This window comes from Pristiophorus japonicus, chromosome 14, assembly GCF_044704955.1.
Source record: "Pristiophorus japonicus isolate sPriJap1 chromosome 14, sPriJap1.hap1, whole genome shotgun sequence".
NCBI classification, from domain to species: Eukaryota; Metazoa; Chordata; class Chondrichthyes; family Pristiophoridae; genus Pristiophorus; species Pristiophorus japonicus.
In genome coordinates, this window is record NC_091990.1 from 104,903,324 (window position 1) to 104,922,231 (window position 18,908).

Sequence of the window (18,908 nt, forward strand, 5' to 3'; positions counted from 1 at the left end):
AATGTACTAGGCAAACTAACAGGACTAAAGGCTGACAAGTCCTCTGGACCTGATGGCCTACACCCTCGGGTCTTAAAAGAAATGGCTGCAGAGATAGTGGATGCATTGGTTGTAATCTGCCCAAATTCCCTAGATTCTGGAAAGGTTCCAGCAGATTAGAAAAACGCAAATGTATCGCCCCGATTCAAGAAAGGAGGGAGACATAAAGCAGGAGACTATGGGCCAGTTAGCCTAACATCTGTCATTGGGAAAATGCTGGAATTCGTTATTAATGAAGTAGAAGATCATAATACAATCAAGCAGAGTCAACATGGTTTTATGCAAGGGAAATCGTGGTTGACAAATTTATTAGAGTTCTTTGAGGATGTACCAAGCAGGGTGGATAACAGGGAACCAGAAGATGTCATGGATTTGGATTTCCAGAAGGCATTCGATAAGGTGCCACGTAAAAGGTTACTACACAAGATAAGAGCTCATGGTCTTGGGGGTAATATATTAGCATGGATAGAGGATTGGCTAACTAACAGAAAACAGCTACTCGGGATAAATGAGTCATCTTCAGGTTGGCAAACTGTAACAAGTGAGGTGCCACAGGGATCAGTGCTGGGGCCTCAACTATTTACAATCTATATTAATGTCTTGGATGAAGGGACCGAGTTTAATGTAGCCAAATTTGCTGATGAGACAAAGGTAGGTGGGAAATCAAGTTTGTGAGGAGGACACAAAGTCTGCAATGGGATATAGATAGGTTAAGTGAGTGGGCAAAAATTTGGCAGATGAATGTGGGAAAATGTGAGATTATCCACAATGGTCCAAAGAATAGAAAAGCAAGTTACTATTTAAATGGAGAGAGATGACAGAATGCTGCGTTAGAGGGATCGGACTGTCCTCGTATATGAAGCACAAAAAGATAGTATGCAGGTGCAGCAAGCAATCAGGAAGGCAAATGGAACATTGGCCTTTATTGCAAGGGGGAATGGAGTATAAAAATAGGGAAGTCCTGCTACAACTGTACAGGGTATTAGTGAGGCCACACCTGGAGTACTGCATACAGTTTTGGTCTCCATATTGAAAGGAGGATATACTTGCATTGGAAGCAGTTCAGAGAAGCTTCACTCGGTAGATTCCTAGGGTGAGGGGGTTGTCTTATGAGGAAAGGTTGAGTAGGTTGGGCCTGTACTCATTGGAGTTTAGAAGAATGAGAGGTGAACTTATTGAAACGTATAAGATTTTGAGGGGGCTCGACAGGGTAGATGCTGAGAAGATGTTTCCCCGCATGGGGGCATCTAGAACTAGGGAGCATAGATGCAGAATAAGGGGTCACCCATTTAAGATGGAGATGAAGGAATTTCTTCTCTGAGGGTCGTAAATCTTTGGAATTCTCTACCTCAGAGAGCTGTGGAAGCTGAGTCATTGAATAGATTCAAGGCTGAGTAGACAGACTTTTGAACGATAAGGGAGTCAAGGGTAATAGGGAACAGGCAGTAAAGTGGAGTTGAGGCCAAGGTCAGATCAGCCATGATCTTATTGAATGACGGAGCAGACTCGAGGGGCCGTATGGCCGACTCCTGCATCTATTTCTTATAGAAACATAGAAACATAGAAAATAGGTGCAAGAGTAGGCCATTCGGCCCTTCGAGCCTGCACCGCCATTCAATGAGTTCATGGCTGAACATGCAACTTAAGTACCCCATTCCTGCTTTCTCGCCATACCCCTTGATCCCCCGAATAGTAAGGACTACATCTAACTCCTTTTTGAATATATTTAGTGAATTGGCCTCAACAACTTTCTGTGGTCAGAGAATTCCACACGTTCACCACTCTCTGGATGAAAAAGTTTCTCCTCATCTCGGTCCTAAATGGCTTACCCCTTATCCTTAGACTGTGACCCCTGGTTCTGGGCTTCCCCAACATTGGGAACATTCTTCCTGCATCTAACCTGTCTAACCCCGTCAGAATTTTAAACGTTTCTATGAGATCCCCTCTCATTCTTCTGAACTCCAGTGAATACAAGCCCAGTTGATCCAGTCTTTCTTGATAGGTCAGTCCCGCCAACCCGGGAATCAGTCTGGTGAAGCTTCGCTGCACTCCCTCAATAGCAAGAATGTCCTTCCTCAAGTTAGGAGACCAAAACTGAACACAATATTCCAGGTGTGGCCTCACCAAGGCCCTGTACAACTGTACTCAAATCCCCTCGCTATGAAGGCCAACATGCCATTTGCTTTCTTAACCGCCTGCTGTACCTACATGCCAACCTTCAATGGCTGATGTACCATGACACCCAGGTCTCGTTGCATCTCCCCTTTTCCTAATCTGTCACCATTCAGATAATAGTCTGTCTCTATGTTTTTACCACCAAAGTGGATAACCTCACATTTATCCACATTATACTTCATCTGCCATGCATTTGCCCACTCACCTAACCTATCCAGGTCACTCTGCAGCCTCATAGCATCCTCCTCACAGCTCACACTGCCACTCAACTTCGTGTCATCCGCAAATTTGGAGATACTACATTTATTCCCCTCGTCTAAATCATTAATGTACAATGTAAACAGCTGGGGCCCCAGCACAGAACCTTGCGGTACCCCACTAGTCTCTGCCTGACACTCAAAAGTACCCATTTACTCCAACACTTTGCTTCGTGTCTGCCAACCAGTTCTCAATACACACCAGCACACTACACCCAATCCCATGTGCTGTTACTTTGCACATTAATCTCTTGTGTGGGGCCTTGTCGAAAGCCTTCTGAAAGTCCAAATACATCACATCAACTGGTTCTCCCTTGTCCACTCTACTGGAAACATCCTCAAAAAATTCCAGAAGAATTGTCAAGCATGATTTCCCTTTCACAAATCAGTGTGTGTGGGACTGTACCCCAGTGAGAGTCAGCGTGTGTGGGACTGTACCCCAGTGAGAGTCAGCGTATGTGGGACCCGTACCCCAGTGAGAGTCAGTGTGTGTGGGACTGTACCCCAGTGAGAGTCAGCATGTGTGGGACTGTACCCCAGTGAGAGTCAGCGTGTGTGGGACTGTACCCCAGTGAGAGTCAGTGTGTGTGGGACCCGCACCCCAGTGAGAGTCAGTGTGTGTGGGACTGTACACCAGTAAGACTCACTGTGTGTGGGTCTGTACCCCAGCGAGAGTCAGTGTGTGTGGGACCCGTACCCCAGTGAGAGTCAGTGTGTGCGGGACCGTACCCCAGCGAGAGTCAGTGTGTGCGGAACCCGTACCCCACTGAGAGTCAGTGTGTGTGGGACTGTACCCCAGTGAGAGTCAGTGTGTATGGGACTGTACACCAGTGAGAGTCAGCGTGTGTTGGACTGTACCCCAGTGAGAGTTAGTGTGTGTGGGACTGTACCCAGTGAGAGTCAGCATGTGTGGAACTGTACCCCAGTGAGAGTAAGTGTGTGTTGGACCCGTACCCCAGTGAGAGTCAGTGAGTGTGGGACCGTACCCCAGTGAGAGTCAGTGTGTGTGGGACTGTACCCCAGTGAGAGTCAGTGTGTGTGGGACTGTACCCAGTGAGAGTCAGTGTGTGTGGGACTGTACCCCAGTGAGAGTCAGTGTGTGTGGGACCCGTACCCCAGTGAGAGTCAGTGAGTGTGGGACCGTACCCCAGTGAGAGTCAGTGTGTGTGGGACTGTACCCCAGTGAGAGTCAGTGTGTGTGGGACTGTACCCCAGTGAGAGTCAGTGTGTGTGGGACCCGTACCCCAGTGAGAGTCAGTGAGTGTGGGACAGTACCCCAGTGAGAGTCAGTGTGTGTGGGACCATACCCCAGTGAGAGTCAGTGTGTGTGGGACTGTACCCCAGTGAGAGTCAGTGTGTGTGGGACTGTACCCCAGTGAGAGTCATAGAAACATAGAAAATAGGTGCAAGAGTAGGCCATTCGGCCCTTCGAGCCTGCACCGCCATTCAATGAGTTCATGGCTGAACATGCAACTTCAGTATCCCATTCCTGCTTTCTCGCCATACCCCTTGATCCCCCGAATAGCAAGGACTACATCTAACTCCTTTTTGAATATATTTAGTGAATTGGCCTCAACAACTTTCTGTGGTAGAGAATTCCACACATTCACCACTCTCTGGATGAAAAAGTTTCTCCTCATCTCGGTCCTAAATGGCTTACCCCTTATCCTTAGACTGTGACCCCTGGTTCTGGGCTTCCCCAACATTGGGAACATTCTTCTTGCATCGAACTTGTCTAACCCCGTCAGAATTTTAAACGTTTCTATGAGATCCCCTCTCATTCTTCTGAACTCCAGTGAATACAAGCCCAGTTAATCCAGTCTTTCTTGATATGTCAGTCCCGCCATCCCGGGAATCAGTCTGGTGAACCTTCGCTGCACTCCCTCAATAGCAAGAATGTCCTTCTCAAGTTAGGAGACCAAAACTGAACACAATATTCCAGGTGTGGCCTCACCAAGGCCCTGTACAACTACTCAAATCCCCTCGCTATGAAGGCCAACATGCCATTTGCTTTCTTAACCGCCTGCTGTACCTGCATGCCAACCTTCAATGGCTGATGCACCATGACACCCAGGTCTCGTTGCACCTCCCCTTTTCCTAATCTGTCACCATTCAGATAATAGTCTGTCTCTCTGTTTTTGCCAGTAAAGTGGATAACCTCACATTTATCCACATTATACTTCATCTGCCATGCATTTGCCCACTCACCTAACCTATCCAGGTCACTCTGCAGCCTCATAGCATCCTCCTCACAGCTCACACTGCCACTCAACTTCGTGTCATCTGCAAATTTGGAGATACTACATTTATTCCCCTCGTCTAAATCATTAATGTACGATGTAAACAGCTGGGGCCCCAGCACAGAACCTTGCGGTACCCCACTAGTCTCTGCCTGACACTCAAAAGTACCCATTTACTCCAACACTTTGCTTCCTGTCTGCCAACCAGTTCTCAATACACACCAGCACACTACACCCAATCCCATGTGCTGTTACTTTGCACATTAATCTCTTGTGTGGGGCCTTGTCGAAAGCCTTCTGAAAGTCCAAATACATCACATCAACTGGTTCTGTACTTATGTAAAAGCAAGGAAGTTCTGCTAAATCTTTATAAATCACTGGATAGGCTACAGCTGAAATAGTGTGTCCAATTATGGCCACTACATTTTAGGAAGAATATCAAGGCCTTGGAGAGGGTGCAGAGGAGATTTAAAGAAAGAAAGACTTGCATTTCTATAGCGCTTTTCACGACCATGGGACATCCCAAAGCACTTTACAGCCAATGAAGTACTTTTTTGAAGTGTAGTCACTGTTGTAATGTAGGCAGCCAATTTGCTACACAGCAAGCTCCCACAAACAGCAATGTGACAATGACCAGATATTCTGTTTTTGCGATGTTGATTTTAGTGTTAAATATTGGCCAGGACACCAGGGAGAATTCTCCAGCTCTTCTTCGAAATAGTGCCAGGGAATCTTTTATGTCCAGTTTAATGTCTCATCCAAAAGACGGCACTTCCAACAATGCAGCACTCCCTCAGTATTGCACTCGAGTGTCAGCCTAGATGTTTGTGCTCAAATCTCTGGAGTGGGATTTGAACCCACAACCTTCTGACTCAGAGGTGAGGGTGCTGCCCACTGAGACACGGATCATTTACCATTTACTAGAATAGTTCCAGGGATGAGGGACTTCAGTTATGTGGAGAGACTGGAGAAGCTGGGGTTGCTCTCCTTAGAGCAGAGAAGGTTAAGTGTAAATGTAATAGATATGTTCAGAATTGTGAAAGATTTGATAGAGTAGATAAAGAGAAACTGTTGCCAGTGTTAGGAGGGTTGGTAAGCAGAGGACACAAATTTAAAATAATTGTCAAAAGAGTCACAGGGGATGATGAGGAGAATTTTTATGATGAGAGTTAATATAAGAGTTGTTGTGATCTGGAACATGCTGCCTGAAAGGGCGGTGGAAGCAGATTCAATAATAACTTTCAAAAGGGAATTGGATAAATACTTAAAAAGGAAAACAGTCTGGCTGTGGGGAAAGAGCATGGGGAACTGGACTAATTGCATAGCCCTTTTCAAAGACTTGGCACAAATGCAATGGGCAGAATGGTCCCTTTCTGTGCTGTTTCCATTCTATGGTTCTATACCCTTCAATGGTCCTCCCTGAGATAGAGCGGGATTAGGGATCCATTCAAATCGTAGAAATTTAAAACAGTTCAACAGACGCTACAGTTCGGACCAGAGCACTCACCTTCGCCCATTCCAGGATGCAATCTAGGCAGAAGTAATGTGCGCAGCTTTCTGGAGTTCCAATAGCCTGATCGCAGAAAGTATTCAGACAGATCGGGCAGTTCTCAGCTTCCTCGTCAGAGCTGCCTCCCAACTTCCCTCCAGAACTGGCCTTCTCGGTGTCCACTTGTCCAGCAGCGCCGTCAGCCTCATCGTCGTCATCATCGGCTTCATTATCTTGTGATTTAAAAAAATTAGTCACATTCCCATGCATCATAAACTGATCATAAACCTGAATTATAACAGGACACGACAGTGCAACTCAACTAATAACAACTTGTATTTATATAGCGCCTTTAACATAGTGACATGTCCCAAGGTGCTTCACAGGAGTGTTATCAAAACAAACTTTGAAACGGAGCTGCATCAGGAGATATTGGGACAGGTGACCAAAAGATTGGTCAATTAAGGAATGTCTTAAAGGAGGAAAGAAAGGTAGAGAGGTTTAGGGCGGGGATTCCAGAGCTTGGGGTCCAGGCGGTTGAAGACACGGCTGCCAATGATGGAGCGATTAAAATCGGGGATGCAAGAGTCCAGATTTGGAGGACGCAGAGATTTCGGAGGATTGTAGGGATGGAGGAGGTTACAGAGATAGGGAGGGGACGAGGAGGCCATGGAGGGACTTGAACACGAGGATAAATGTGTTTTAAATCGAGGTATTGCCATACCAGGAGCCAATGTAGGTCAGCAAGCACAAGGTGACGGGTGAACAGGACTTGGTGCGAGTTTATGAAGGGTGGAAGATGGAAGGCTGGCCAGGAGAGCATTGGAATAGTTGAGTCTCGTGATAACAAAGGCATGGATAAGGAATTCAGCAGTAGGATCAGATAGCAACATAAACAACTTACATTAGGATAATCCTCAGGGCATTCCAGGGTACAGCAAAGAAAAGAAGTGTATCTAAAAACCTCTCCACATTGGGAGGCATGGTGGAGGTTGATTAGGAATCCATTTAAAAATAAGCAGAGAGTAGGTAACAGTATACTGTGCAGATTCTCCCAGATGGGAAATTCTAGTTTTGAAGACAAACTTAAGATACTGGGGCAATACCCACTGGAACATAGGAACAGGAGGCCCTCGATCCTGTTCCGCCATTCAATGAGATCATGGCTGATCTGCGACCTAACTCCATATACCGCTTTTGGCCCATATCCCTTAATACCATTGGTGAACAGAAAGCTATCAATCTCAGATTTAAAATTAATTGATCTGGCATCAATTGCCTTTTGCGGCAGGATGTTCCAAACTTCTACCAGCTTTTGTGTGTAGAAGTGTTTCCTAATTTCACTCCAGAAAGGTCTGGCTCTAATTTTTAGACTATGCCCCCCTAGTCCAAGACTCCCCAACCAGCGGAAATAGGGTAGATAGAAAGAAACTATCTGTTCCCCTTAATATCCTGAAAACTTCCATCAGATCACCCCTTAACCTTATAAATTCTAGAAAATGCAACCCTCATTTGTGTAATTTCTCCTCGTAATTTAACCTTTGGAGTCCGGGTATCCTTCTGGTAAACCTTCGCTGCACTTCCTCCAAGGCAAATATATCCTTCCTAAGGTGTGGTGCCCAGAACTGCTCAGAGTGCTCCAGGTGTGGTCTAACCAGGGTTTGTACAGCTGCAGCATAACTTCTACCCCCTTGTGGTCTAGTACTCTAGATATAAAGACCAGCATCCCATGAGACTTTTTGATTATTTTCTGCACCTGTTCATGACATTTTAATGTTCTATGTACCTGGACCCTTTGTACCTCCACAATTTCACCATTTAGAAAGTACCCTGTTCTATCCTTTTTAGGTCCAAAGTGGATGATCTTACATTTACCTACATTGAAATCTATTTGCCACAGTTTTGCCCATTCATCTAATTTATCAATATCCCTTTGTAATTTTATGCTTTCATCTACACTGCCGACATGTTGGGTAAAGTGGACTGGAGAAAATAGATTGAAGTGTATAATGGTTGATAAACAGTGGTGTACATTTAAGGAGATATTTCATAACTCTCAAGAAAAATATATTCCAGTGAGGAGGAAAGGGTATAAGAGAAAAGATCCGTGGCTAACTAAAAAAATAAAGGATGGTATCCAATTAAAAACAAGGGCATACAAAGTGGCCAAAACTAGTGGGAGGACAGAAGACTGGGAAGTTTTTAAAAGCCAGCAAAGAACGATTAAAAAAATGATTAAGGAAGGGAAGATAGATATGAAAGTAAATTAGCGCAAAATATAAAAACAGATAGCAAGAGTTTCTATAGGTATATAAAAAGGAAAAGGGTGGCTAAAGTAAATGTTGGTCCCTTAGAGGACAAGACCGGGGAATTAGCAATGAGGAACATAGAGATGGCAGAAACTCTGAACAAATATTTTGTGTCGGTCTTTACAGTAACGGACACTAACAATATTCCAACAGTGGATAGTCTAGGGGCTATAGGGGGGGAGGAACCTAACACAATCACAATCACTAAGGAGGTGGTACTCAGTAAGATAATGGGACGAAAGGCTGATTAATCCCCTGGACCTGATGGCTTGCATCCTAGGATCTTAAAAGAAGTAGTGGCAGGGATAGTGGATGCATTGGTTGTAATTTACCAAAATTCCCTGGATTCTGGGGAGGTCCAAGCAGACTGCAAAACTGCAAATCTAACGCCCCTATTTAAAAAAGGAGGCAGACAAAAAGCAGGAAACTATAGACCAGTTAGCCCAACATCTAACTCAGTTGGAGGGTGAAAAAGTTGGATCTCAAACCAGTGTCCTAAGCTTAAATAAAGGAGACTACAAAGGTATGAGGGCAGAGTTGGCTAAAGTGGGGACTGGGAAAATAGTTTAAAGTATGGGACGGTTGATGAGCAGTGGCAGACATTTAAGGAGATATTTCATAACTCGTAACAAAAATATATCCCAATGAGAAGGAAAGACTAAGAGATGTGATAACCATCCGTGGCTAACTAAGGAAATAAGGGATGTTATCAAATTGAAAACAAGGGCATATAATGTGGGCAAGACTAGTGGGAGGCCAGAGGATTGGGAAACTTTTAAAAGCCAGCAAAGAACGACTAAAAAAATGGTAAAGAGAGGAGGATAGGCTATGAAAGTAAACTAGCACGGAATATAAAAACATATAGTAAGAGTTTCTACAGATAAATAAAAAGGAAGAGAGTGGCTAAAGTAAATGTTGGTCCACTAGAGGATGAGACTGGGGGATTAATAATAGAGAACAGGGAAATGGTAGAGACGTTGAACAAATATTTTGTATCGATCTTCACGGTAGAAGACACTTAAAACATCCCAATAGTGGATAATCAAGGGGCTATAGGGAGGGAGGAACTTAATACAATCACTATCACTAAAGAAGTAGTACTCGGTAAAATAATGGGACTAAAGGCAGACAAGTCCCCTGGACTTGATGGCTTACATTCTAGGGTCTTAAAAGAAGTGGCTGCAGAGATAGTGGATGCTCTTAACAAAATTTCCCTGGATTCTGGGGCGGTCCTAGCAGATTGGAAAACTGCAAATGTAACGCCCCTATTTAAAAATCGAGGCAGACAAAAAGCAGGAAACTATAGACCAGTTAGCCTAAAATCTGTCGTTGGGAAAATGCTGGAGTCCATTATTAAGGAAGTAGTAGCGGGACATTTGGAAAAGCCAAATTCAATCAAGCAGCGTCAACATGGTTTTATGAAAGGAAAGTCATGTTTGACAAATTTGCTGGAGTTCTTTGAGGATGTAACAAGGATAAGGGGGAACCAGTGGATGTGGTGTATTTTGATTTCCAGAAGGCATGATAAGGTGCCACATAAAAGGTTACTGCACAAGATAAAAGTTCACAGGGTTGGGGGTAATATATCAGCATGAATAGAGGATTGGCTAACTAACAGAAAACAGAGTCGGGATAAATGGGTTATTTATCGGTTGGCAAACTATAACTAGCGGGTACCGCAGGGATCGGTGCTGGGGCCTCAACTATTTACAATCTATATTAATGACTTGGATGAAGGGATCGAGTGTAATGTAGCCAAGTTTGCTGATGATACAAAGACGGGTGGGAAAGCAAATTATGAGGACACAAAAAATCTGCAAAGGGATATAGACAGGCTAAGTGAGTGGGCAAACATTTGGCAGATGGAGTATAATGTGGGAAAATGTGAGGTTATCCACTTTGGCAGAAAAAATAGAAAAGCAAATTATAATTTAAATGGAGAAAAATTGCAAAGTGCAGCAGTACAGAGGGACCTGGGGGTCCTTGTGCATTAAACACAAAAATTTAGTATGCAGGTTTAGCAAGTAATCAGGAAGGCAAATGAAATGTTGGCCTTTATTGCAAGGGGGGTAGAGTATAAAAGCAGAGAAGTCCTGCTACAACTGTACAGGGTATTGGTGAGGCCACAAGTGGAGTACTGTGTAGAGTTTTGGTCTCCGTATTTAAGGAAGGATATAGTTGCATTGGAGGCTGTTCAGAGAAGGTTCACTAGGTTTATTCTGGAGATGAAGGGGTTGACTTTTGAAAATTGGTTGAGTAGGTTGGGCCTATACTCATTGGAGTTCAGAAGAATGGGAGGTGATCTTTTCGAAACATATAAGATAATGAGGGGATTCGAAAGGTGGATGCAGAGAGGATATTTTCACTCGGGAAACTAAAACTAGGGAACATAGTCTCAGATTAAGGGGCCGTCCATTTAATTCTTCTCTCAGACGGTTGTAAATCTATGAAATTCTCTGCCCCAGAGAGCTGTGAAGGCTGGGTCATTGAATATATTTAAAGCGGAGATAGACAGATTTTTAAGTGATATTGAGGGAGTGCAGCGAAGATTCACCAGACTGATTCCCGGGATGATGGGACTGACCTATCAAGAAAGACTGGATCAACTGGGCTTGTATTCACTGGAGTTCAGAAGAATGAGAGGGGACCTCATAGAAACATTTAAAATTCTGACGGGTTTAGACAGGTTAGATGCAGGAAGAATGTTCCCGATGTTGGGGAAGTCCAGAACCAGGGGTCACAGTCTAAGGATAAGGGGTAAGCCATTTAGGACCGAGATGAGGAGAAACTTCTTCACCCAGAGAGTGGTGAACCTGTGGAATTCTCTACCACAGAAAGTAGTTGAGGCCAATTCACTAAATACATTCAAAAGGGAGTTAGATGAAGTCCTTACTACTCGGGGGATCAAGGGGTATGGCAAGAAAGCAGGAAAGGGGTACTGAAGTTGCATGTTCAGCCATGAACTCATTGAATGGCGGTGCAGGCTAGAAGGGCTGAATGGCCTACTCCTGCACCTATTTTCTATGTTTCTATAAGGGAATAAAGCATTATCGGGAGCAGGCAGGAAACTGGAGCTGAGTCCATGATCAGATCAGCCATGATCTTATTCAATGGCAGGGCAGGCTCAAGGAGCCAAATGGCCGACTCCTGCTCCTATTTCTTATGTACTTATGTTCTCAGTTGTATTGGTCCTGCTCACTATCCAGGTTCACACGTAGTAACATTCATTTGATTGAGGCACCAAAGGACCACCGTTAGCAGTGACCCCAATTACTGCCCCAGACCAGCCTTCAGGGCCGGGGGAGCAAGGGGAAAAAGACATTGCCTTCCAAGCTCAGATCTGTAACAGTTGACTTTGTTAAATGCAGCTTTTGCAACAGCAACAATGGACCCGAACACGGCTTGGTCCCATAGATTTCTATTGGTGCAAGATTAACAGTCCTTGTTAGATCAGTTAGCAAGTATGCACTAACAGATTCAACTCTATCAAGTATGCAAGGTAGCGAACCAAAGACTATACCTTCCTCCGCCTCCTCCTCATCATCATCCTCATCATCGTCCTCGTCATCTTCCTCGTCTTCTAAGTCATCATCATCTGCCCCTTCTCCACCTTCTTCATTGTCATCGTCAGTATCGCCTTCATCCACATCATCACCATCTTCGCTACTGGACTCTAACCAAAGAGAAGAACATACGTTCAGCGTTCCAGCAACGGGACTGAGGTTAGAGTCCCACCCCACCCCTCGTAGAGAATGGGGACCTCCCATGGTCCACTACTGGTGTGAAAACCACCAAAACTCAGCCACTCAAACCTAAGGGCCAAGCCGCCTTGGGATTGTGAGTATTAAAGGTGGCACGTCTCAGTGCCCAGCGGATGGCAAATATTCCAGTTAGATACTACAAGATTCAAACATGTTCAAGTTAGACAACAATCAGTAAAGGTAAAAGCTGCACAAGTATTAATGTCACATTTAGTAAATAATACACAATATAGTTTCGCAAATATGCTAAGGACATCTTTTTGCACCATCACTCTTCCTGGATAGCACAAATTCAAGGTTTAATTCCCCATCTATGCTTTGTTATCCATTTCAACTAGGTGGAAGTGGGGCAGCTATAACACTACAGCTGAGCTCGGACAAAAATCATCAGACAGAGTTTCCACTACTAATCCCTATCAAGCAACTCTGCTGGAATAGAATCATAGAAATTTACAGCACGGAAGGAGGCCATTTCGGCCCATCGTGTCCGCGCCGGCCAACCAAGAGTTATCCAGCCTAATCCCACTTTCCAGCTCTTGGTCCGTTGCCCTGTAGGTTACGGCACTTTAAGTGCGCATCCAAGTCTGTTCCAGACTACCACCACCCTCTGGAAAAAGAGCTTTCCTCTCATATCTCCCCTAAACCTCCCCCCAATTACTTTAAATCTATTCCCCCTGGTTGTTGACCCCTCTGCCAAGGGAAACAGGGTTCTTGCTATCCACTCTATCTAGGCCCCTCAATTTTATACACCTCATCAGGTCTCCCCCTCAGCCTCCTCTGTTCCAAAGGAAACAGACCCAGCATCCCCAATCTTTCCTCATAGCCAAAATTCTCCAGTCCAGGCGACATTCTTGTAAATCTCCTCTGCACCCTTTCCAGTGCAATCACATCTTTCCTGTAATGTGGTGACCAGAACTGCACGCAGTACTCCAGCTGCGGCCGAACCAGTGTTTTATACAGTTCAAGCATAACGTCCTGGCTCTTGCATGCCATGCCTCAACTAATAAAGGCAAGTATTCCGTTTGCCTTCTTAACCAACTTATCTACCTGGTCTGCTACCTTCAGGGATCTGTGGACCTGTACTCCAAGGTCCCTTTATTCCTCTACACTTGAAGCACGATCACAGATGTTGTGGGACACAAGATCAGGTATGCGCCTATGCTGGTCCCCACAATAAAATCTCCCGCAGGCACTTTCCAGGCCATTGATAGATACTTTTCTTGTACTTAAATACAAGAAGTTCACTATCATTGATGAACCCTACAAACTGATCATCCGGTATCAGCCGTGGCTCAGTGGGTAGCACTCTCACCTGAGTCAGAAGGTCGTGGGTTCAAGTCCCACTCCAGAGACTTCAGCCCATAATCTAGGCTGACACTCCCAGTGCAGTGCTGAGGGAATGTTGCACTGTCAGAGGTGCCGTCTTTCGGATGAGATGTGAAACCGAAGCCCAGACTGCTCTCTCATGTGGACATAAAAGATCCTATGGCACTATTTCGAAGAAAAGCAGGGGAGTTATCCCTGGTATTCCAGCCAATATTTATTCCTCAACCAACATTACTAAAACAGATTATCTGGTCATTATCACGTTGCTGTTCATGGGAGCTTGCTGTGCATAAATTGGATGCCGCGTTTCCCTATCATAGGCAGTCCCTTGAAATCGAGGAAACATAGAAAATAGGTGCAGGAGTAAGCCATTCGGCCCTTCGAACCTGCACCACCATTCAATAAGAACATGGCTGATCATTCCCTCAGTACCCCTTTCCTGCTTTCTCTCCACACCCCTTGATCCTTTTAGCCGTAAGGGCCATAGCCAACTCCCTCTTGAATATATCCAATGAACTGGCATCAACAACTCTCTGCGGTAGGGAATTCCACAGGTTAACAACTCTCAGCGAAGAAGTTTCTCCTCATTTGAGTCCTAAATGGCCTACCCCTTATCCTTAGACTGTGACCCCTGGTTCTGGACTTCCCCATCATCGGGAGCATTCTAACCGCATTGAACCTGTCCAGTCCCGTCCCGTCAGAATGTTATAAGTTTCGATGAGATCCCCTCTCATCCTTCTAAACTTCAATGTACAAAGGCCCAGTTGATCCAGTCTCTCCTCATATGTCAGTCCTGCCATCCCGGGAATCAGTCTAGTGAACTTTCGCTGCACTCCCTCAATAGCAAGAATGTCCTGCCTCGGATTAGGAGACCAAAACTGAACACAATATTCCAGGTGAGGCCTCACCAAGGCCCTGTACAACTGCAGTAAGACTTCCCTGCTCCTATACTCAAATCCCCTAGCTATGAAGGCCAACATTCCATTTGCCTTCTTCACCGCCTGCTGTATCTGTATGGCAACTTTCAATGACTGATGAACCATGACATTCAGGTCTCGTTGCACCTCCCCGCTTTCCCTAATCTGCCGCCATTCAGTAATATTCCGCCTTCGTGTTTTTGCCCCCCAAAGTGAATAACCTCACATTTATCCACATTATACTGCATCTGCCATGCATTTGCCCACTCATCTAACCTGTCCAAGTCATGCTGCAGCCTTTTAGCATCCTCCTCACAGCTCACACCGCCACCCAGTTTCGTGTCATCTGCAAACTTGGAGATATTACACTCAATTCCTTCATGTAAATCATTAATGTATATTGTAAATAGCTGGGATCCCAGCACTGAACCCTGCGGCACTCCACTAGTCACTGCCTGCCATTCTGAAAAGGACCCGTTTATCCCGACTCTCTGCTTCCTGTCTGCCAACCAGTTCTCTATCCATGTCAGTACATTTCTCCCAATACCATGTGCTTTGATTTTGCACACCAATCTCTTGTGTGGGACCTTGTCAAAAGCCTTTTGAAAGTCCAAATACACCACATCCACTGGTTCTCCCCTGTCCACTCTACTATTTACATCCTCAAAAAATTCTAGAAGATTTGTCAAGCATGATTTACATAAGAACATAAGAATTAGGAACAGGAGTCGTCCATCTAGCCCCTCGAGCCTGCTCCGCCACTCAACTAGATCATGGCTGATCTGGCCGTGGACTCAGCTCCACTTACCCGCCCGCTCCCCATAACCCTCAATTCCCTTATTGGTTAAAAATCTATCTATCTGTGATTTGAATACATTCAATGAGCTAGCCTCAACTGCTTCCCTGGGCAGAGAATTCCACAGATTCACAACCCTCTGGGAGAAGAAATTCCTTCTCAACTCGGTTTTAAATTGGCTCCCCCGTATTTTGAGGCTAGTTCTAGTCTCCCCGACCAGTGGAAACAACCTCTCTGCCTCTATCTTGTCTATCCCTTTCATTATTTTAAATGTTTCTATAAGATCACCCCTCATCCTTCTGAACTCCAAGGAGTAAAGACCCAGTCTACTCAATCTATCATCATAAGGTAACCCCCTCATCTCCGGAATCAGCCTAGTGAATCGTCTCTGTACCTCTTCCAAAGCTAGTATATCCTTCCTTAAGTAAGGTGACCAAAACTGCACGCAGTACTCCAAATGCGGCCTCAGTAATACCCTGTATAGTTGCAGCAGGATCTCCCTGCTTTTGTACTCCATCCCTCTCGCAATGAAGGCCAACATTCCATTCGCCTTCCTGATTACCTGCTGCACCTGCAAACAAACTTTTTGGGATTCATGCACAAGGACCCCCAGCTCCCTCTGCCCCATTCAAATAATATTCCCTTTTACTGTTTTTTTTTCCCAAGGTGGATGACCTCACATTTTCTGACATTGCATTCCATCTGCCAAACTTTAGCCCATTCGCTTAACCTATCTAAATCTTTTTGCAGCCTCTCTGTGTCCTCTCCACAACCCGCTTTCCCACTAATCTTTGTGTCATCTGCAAATTTTGTTACACTACACTCTGTCCCCTCTTGCAGGTCATCTTTGTATATTGTAAACAGTTGTGGTCCCAGCACCGATCCCTGTGGCACACCACTAACCACCGATTTCCAACCCGAAAAGGACCCATTTATCCCGACTCTCTGCTTTCTGTTAGCCAGCCAATTCTCGATCCATGCTAATACATTTCCTCTGACTCCGCATACCTTTATCTTCTGCAGTAACCTTTGGTGTGGCACCTTATCGAATGCCTTTTGGAAATCTAAATACACCACATCCATCGGTACACCTCTATCCATCATGCTCGTTATATCCTCAAAGAATTCCAGTAAATTAGATAAACATGATTTCCCCTTCTTGAATCCATGTTGCGTCTGCTTGATTGCACTATTCCTATCTAAATGTCCCGCTATTTCTTCCTTAATGATAGATTCAAGCATTTTCCCCACTACAGATGTTAAACTGACCGGCCTACAGTTACCTGCCTTTTGTCTGCCCCCTTTTTTTTTTTAAACAGAGAAGTTACATTAGCTGCTTTCCAATCCGATGGTACCTCCCCAGAGTCCAGAGAATTTTGGTAGATTATAACAAATGCAGCTGCTATAACTTCTGCCATCTCTTTTAATACCCTGGGATGCATTTCATCAGGACAAGGGGACTTGTCTACCTTGAGATTCATTAGCCTGTCCAGCACTACCCCCCTAGTGATAGTGATTGTCTCAAGGTCCTCCCTTCCCACATTCCCGTGACCAGCAATTTTTGGCATGGTTTTTGTGTCTTCCCCTTCATAAATCCATGCTGACTTGGACCAATCCTATCACTGCTTTCCAAATGCGCTGCTATTTCATCCTTAATGATTGATTCCAACATTTTCCCCACGACTGATGTCAGGCTAACCGGTGTATAATTACCCGTTTTCTCTCTCCCTCCTTTTTTAAAAAGTGGTGTTACATTAGCAACCCTCCGGTCCATAGGAACTGATCCAGAGTCAATAGACTGTTGGAAAATTATCACCAATGAATCCACTATTTCTAGGGCCACTTACTTAAGTACTCTGGGATGTAGACCATCAGGCCCTGGGGATTTATCGGCCTTCAATCCCGTCAATTTCCCTAACACAATTTCTCGCCTAATAAGGATATCCTTCAGTTCCTCCTTCTCACTAGACCTTCCGGAAGGTTATTTGTGTCTTCCTTTGTGAAGACAGAACCAAAGTACTTGTTCAATTGGTCTGCCATTTCTTTGTTCCCCATTATAAATTCACCCGAATCCGGCTGCAAGGGACCTACGTTTGTCTTCAATAATCCTTTTCTCTTCACATATCTATAGAAGCTTTTGCAGTCAGTTTTTATGTTTCCGGCAAGCTTCCTCTTGTACTCTATTTTCCCCCGATTAAACCCTTTGTTCTCCTCTGCTGTATTCTAAATTTCTCTGGTTGGTTCCTCGACATATTGGTCAAGAAAACCATCCCTAATACACTCCAGGAAATCCTACTCCACCGCATTGCTACCAGCTAGGTTAGCCCAATCAATATGTAGATTAAAGTCGCCCATGATTACTGCTGTACCTTTATTGCACACATCGCTTATTTCTTGTTTGATGCTGTGCCCAACCTCACTACTACTATTTGGTGGCCTGTACACAACTCCCACTAGCGTTTTTGCCCTTTGGTATTCCGTAGCTCCATCCATACCGATTCCATATCATCCAAGCTAATGTCCTTCCTTACAATTGCCTTAATTTCCTCTTTAACCAGGAACACCACCCTGCCTCCTTTTCCTTTCTGTCTATCCTTCCTAAATGCTGAATACTCTTGGATGTTGAGTTCTCAGCCTTGGTCACCCTGGAGCCATGTCTCCGTGATGCCAATCACATCATATCCGTTAACTGCTATCTGCGCAGTTAATTCGTCCACCTTATTCCAAATACTCCTCACATTGAGGCACAGAGCCTTCAGGCTTGTCTTTTTAACATACTTTGACCCTTTAGAATTCTGCTGTAAAATAGCCCTTTTTGTTTTTTGCCTTTGGTTTCTCTGCCCTCCACTTTTACTATTCTCCTTTCTATCTTTTGCTTCTGTCTCCATTTTATTCCCCTCTGTCTCCCTGCATAGGTTCCCATCCCCCTGCCATATTAGTTTAACTCCTCCCAAATAGCACTAGCAAACACTCCCCCTAGGACATTGGTTCCGGTCCTGCCCAAGTGCAGACTGTCCGGTTTCTACTGGTCCCACCTCCCCCAGAACCGGTTCCAATGTCCCAGGAATTTGAATCCCTCCCTTCTGCACTACTGCTCAAGCCACGTAGAAGTTCTGAGAAGGGCGCTTGCTTTGGGAGTCTCATGTCGGGCATGCGGACAATGTGGCCCGCCCAACGGAGCTGGTCAAATGTAGTCAGTGCTTCGATGTTGGGGATGTTGGTCTGATCGAGAACACTGTCGTTGGTGCATCTGTCCCCCCAGGAATTTGCACTTTCACTATATCACAACATGACAACACGTCATTTGGCTTTAAAGTGCTTTGGGAGGTCGAGGTTGTGCAAGGTGCTACAGAAATGCAAGTCTTCCTTTCTTTTTTATGTTCAGATTGTTTGTCCCCGGTATTTTTTTGCTGCCAGATAATACGCTAGACGCCACTGCACCTCACATCACTTCTCAAGTCAGTTAAAATTGGGCACACGAGACCGTTTTGTAACAGGCTAAACTATCAAACAAATTTAGTCCCTTAAGGAGCCGTGTAAACACTTCAGGAAGTCACATAGAAACATAGAAAATATGTGCAGGAGTAGGCCATTCGGCC

The 18,908-nt window shown here is 44.9% G+C and overlaps 1 protein-coding gene across 4 annotated transcripts in view; it reads right to left on the reverse strand.

The window, feature by feature from the left end:
• Window positions 1-18,908, reverse strand: part of phrf1 (PHD and ring finger domains 1) — a 165,930-nt gene that overhangs the window by 100,699 nt on the left and 46,323 nt on the right. For all 4 annotated transcript variants that reach the window (XM_070899434.1, XM_070899433.1, XM_070899431.1 and 1 more), the window contains exons 3-4: window positions 12,030-12,182; window positions 6,219-6,433 (exon numbers count right to left, since the gene is read on the reverse strand). In XM_070899434.1, coding sequence (XP_070755535.1) covers window positions 6,219-6,433; window positions 12,030-12,182 — 368 coding nt within the window. The remainder of the gene's footprint in view (window positions 1-6,218; window positions 6,434-12,029; window positions 12,183-18,908) is intronic.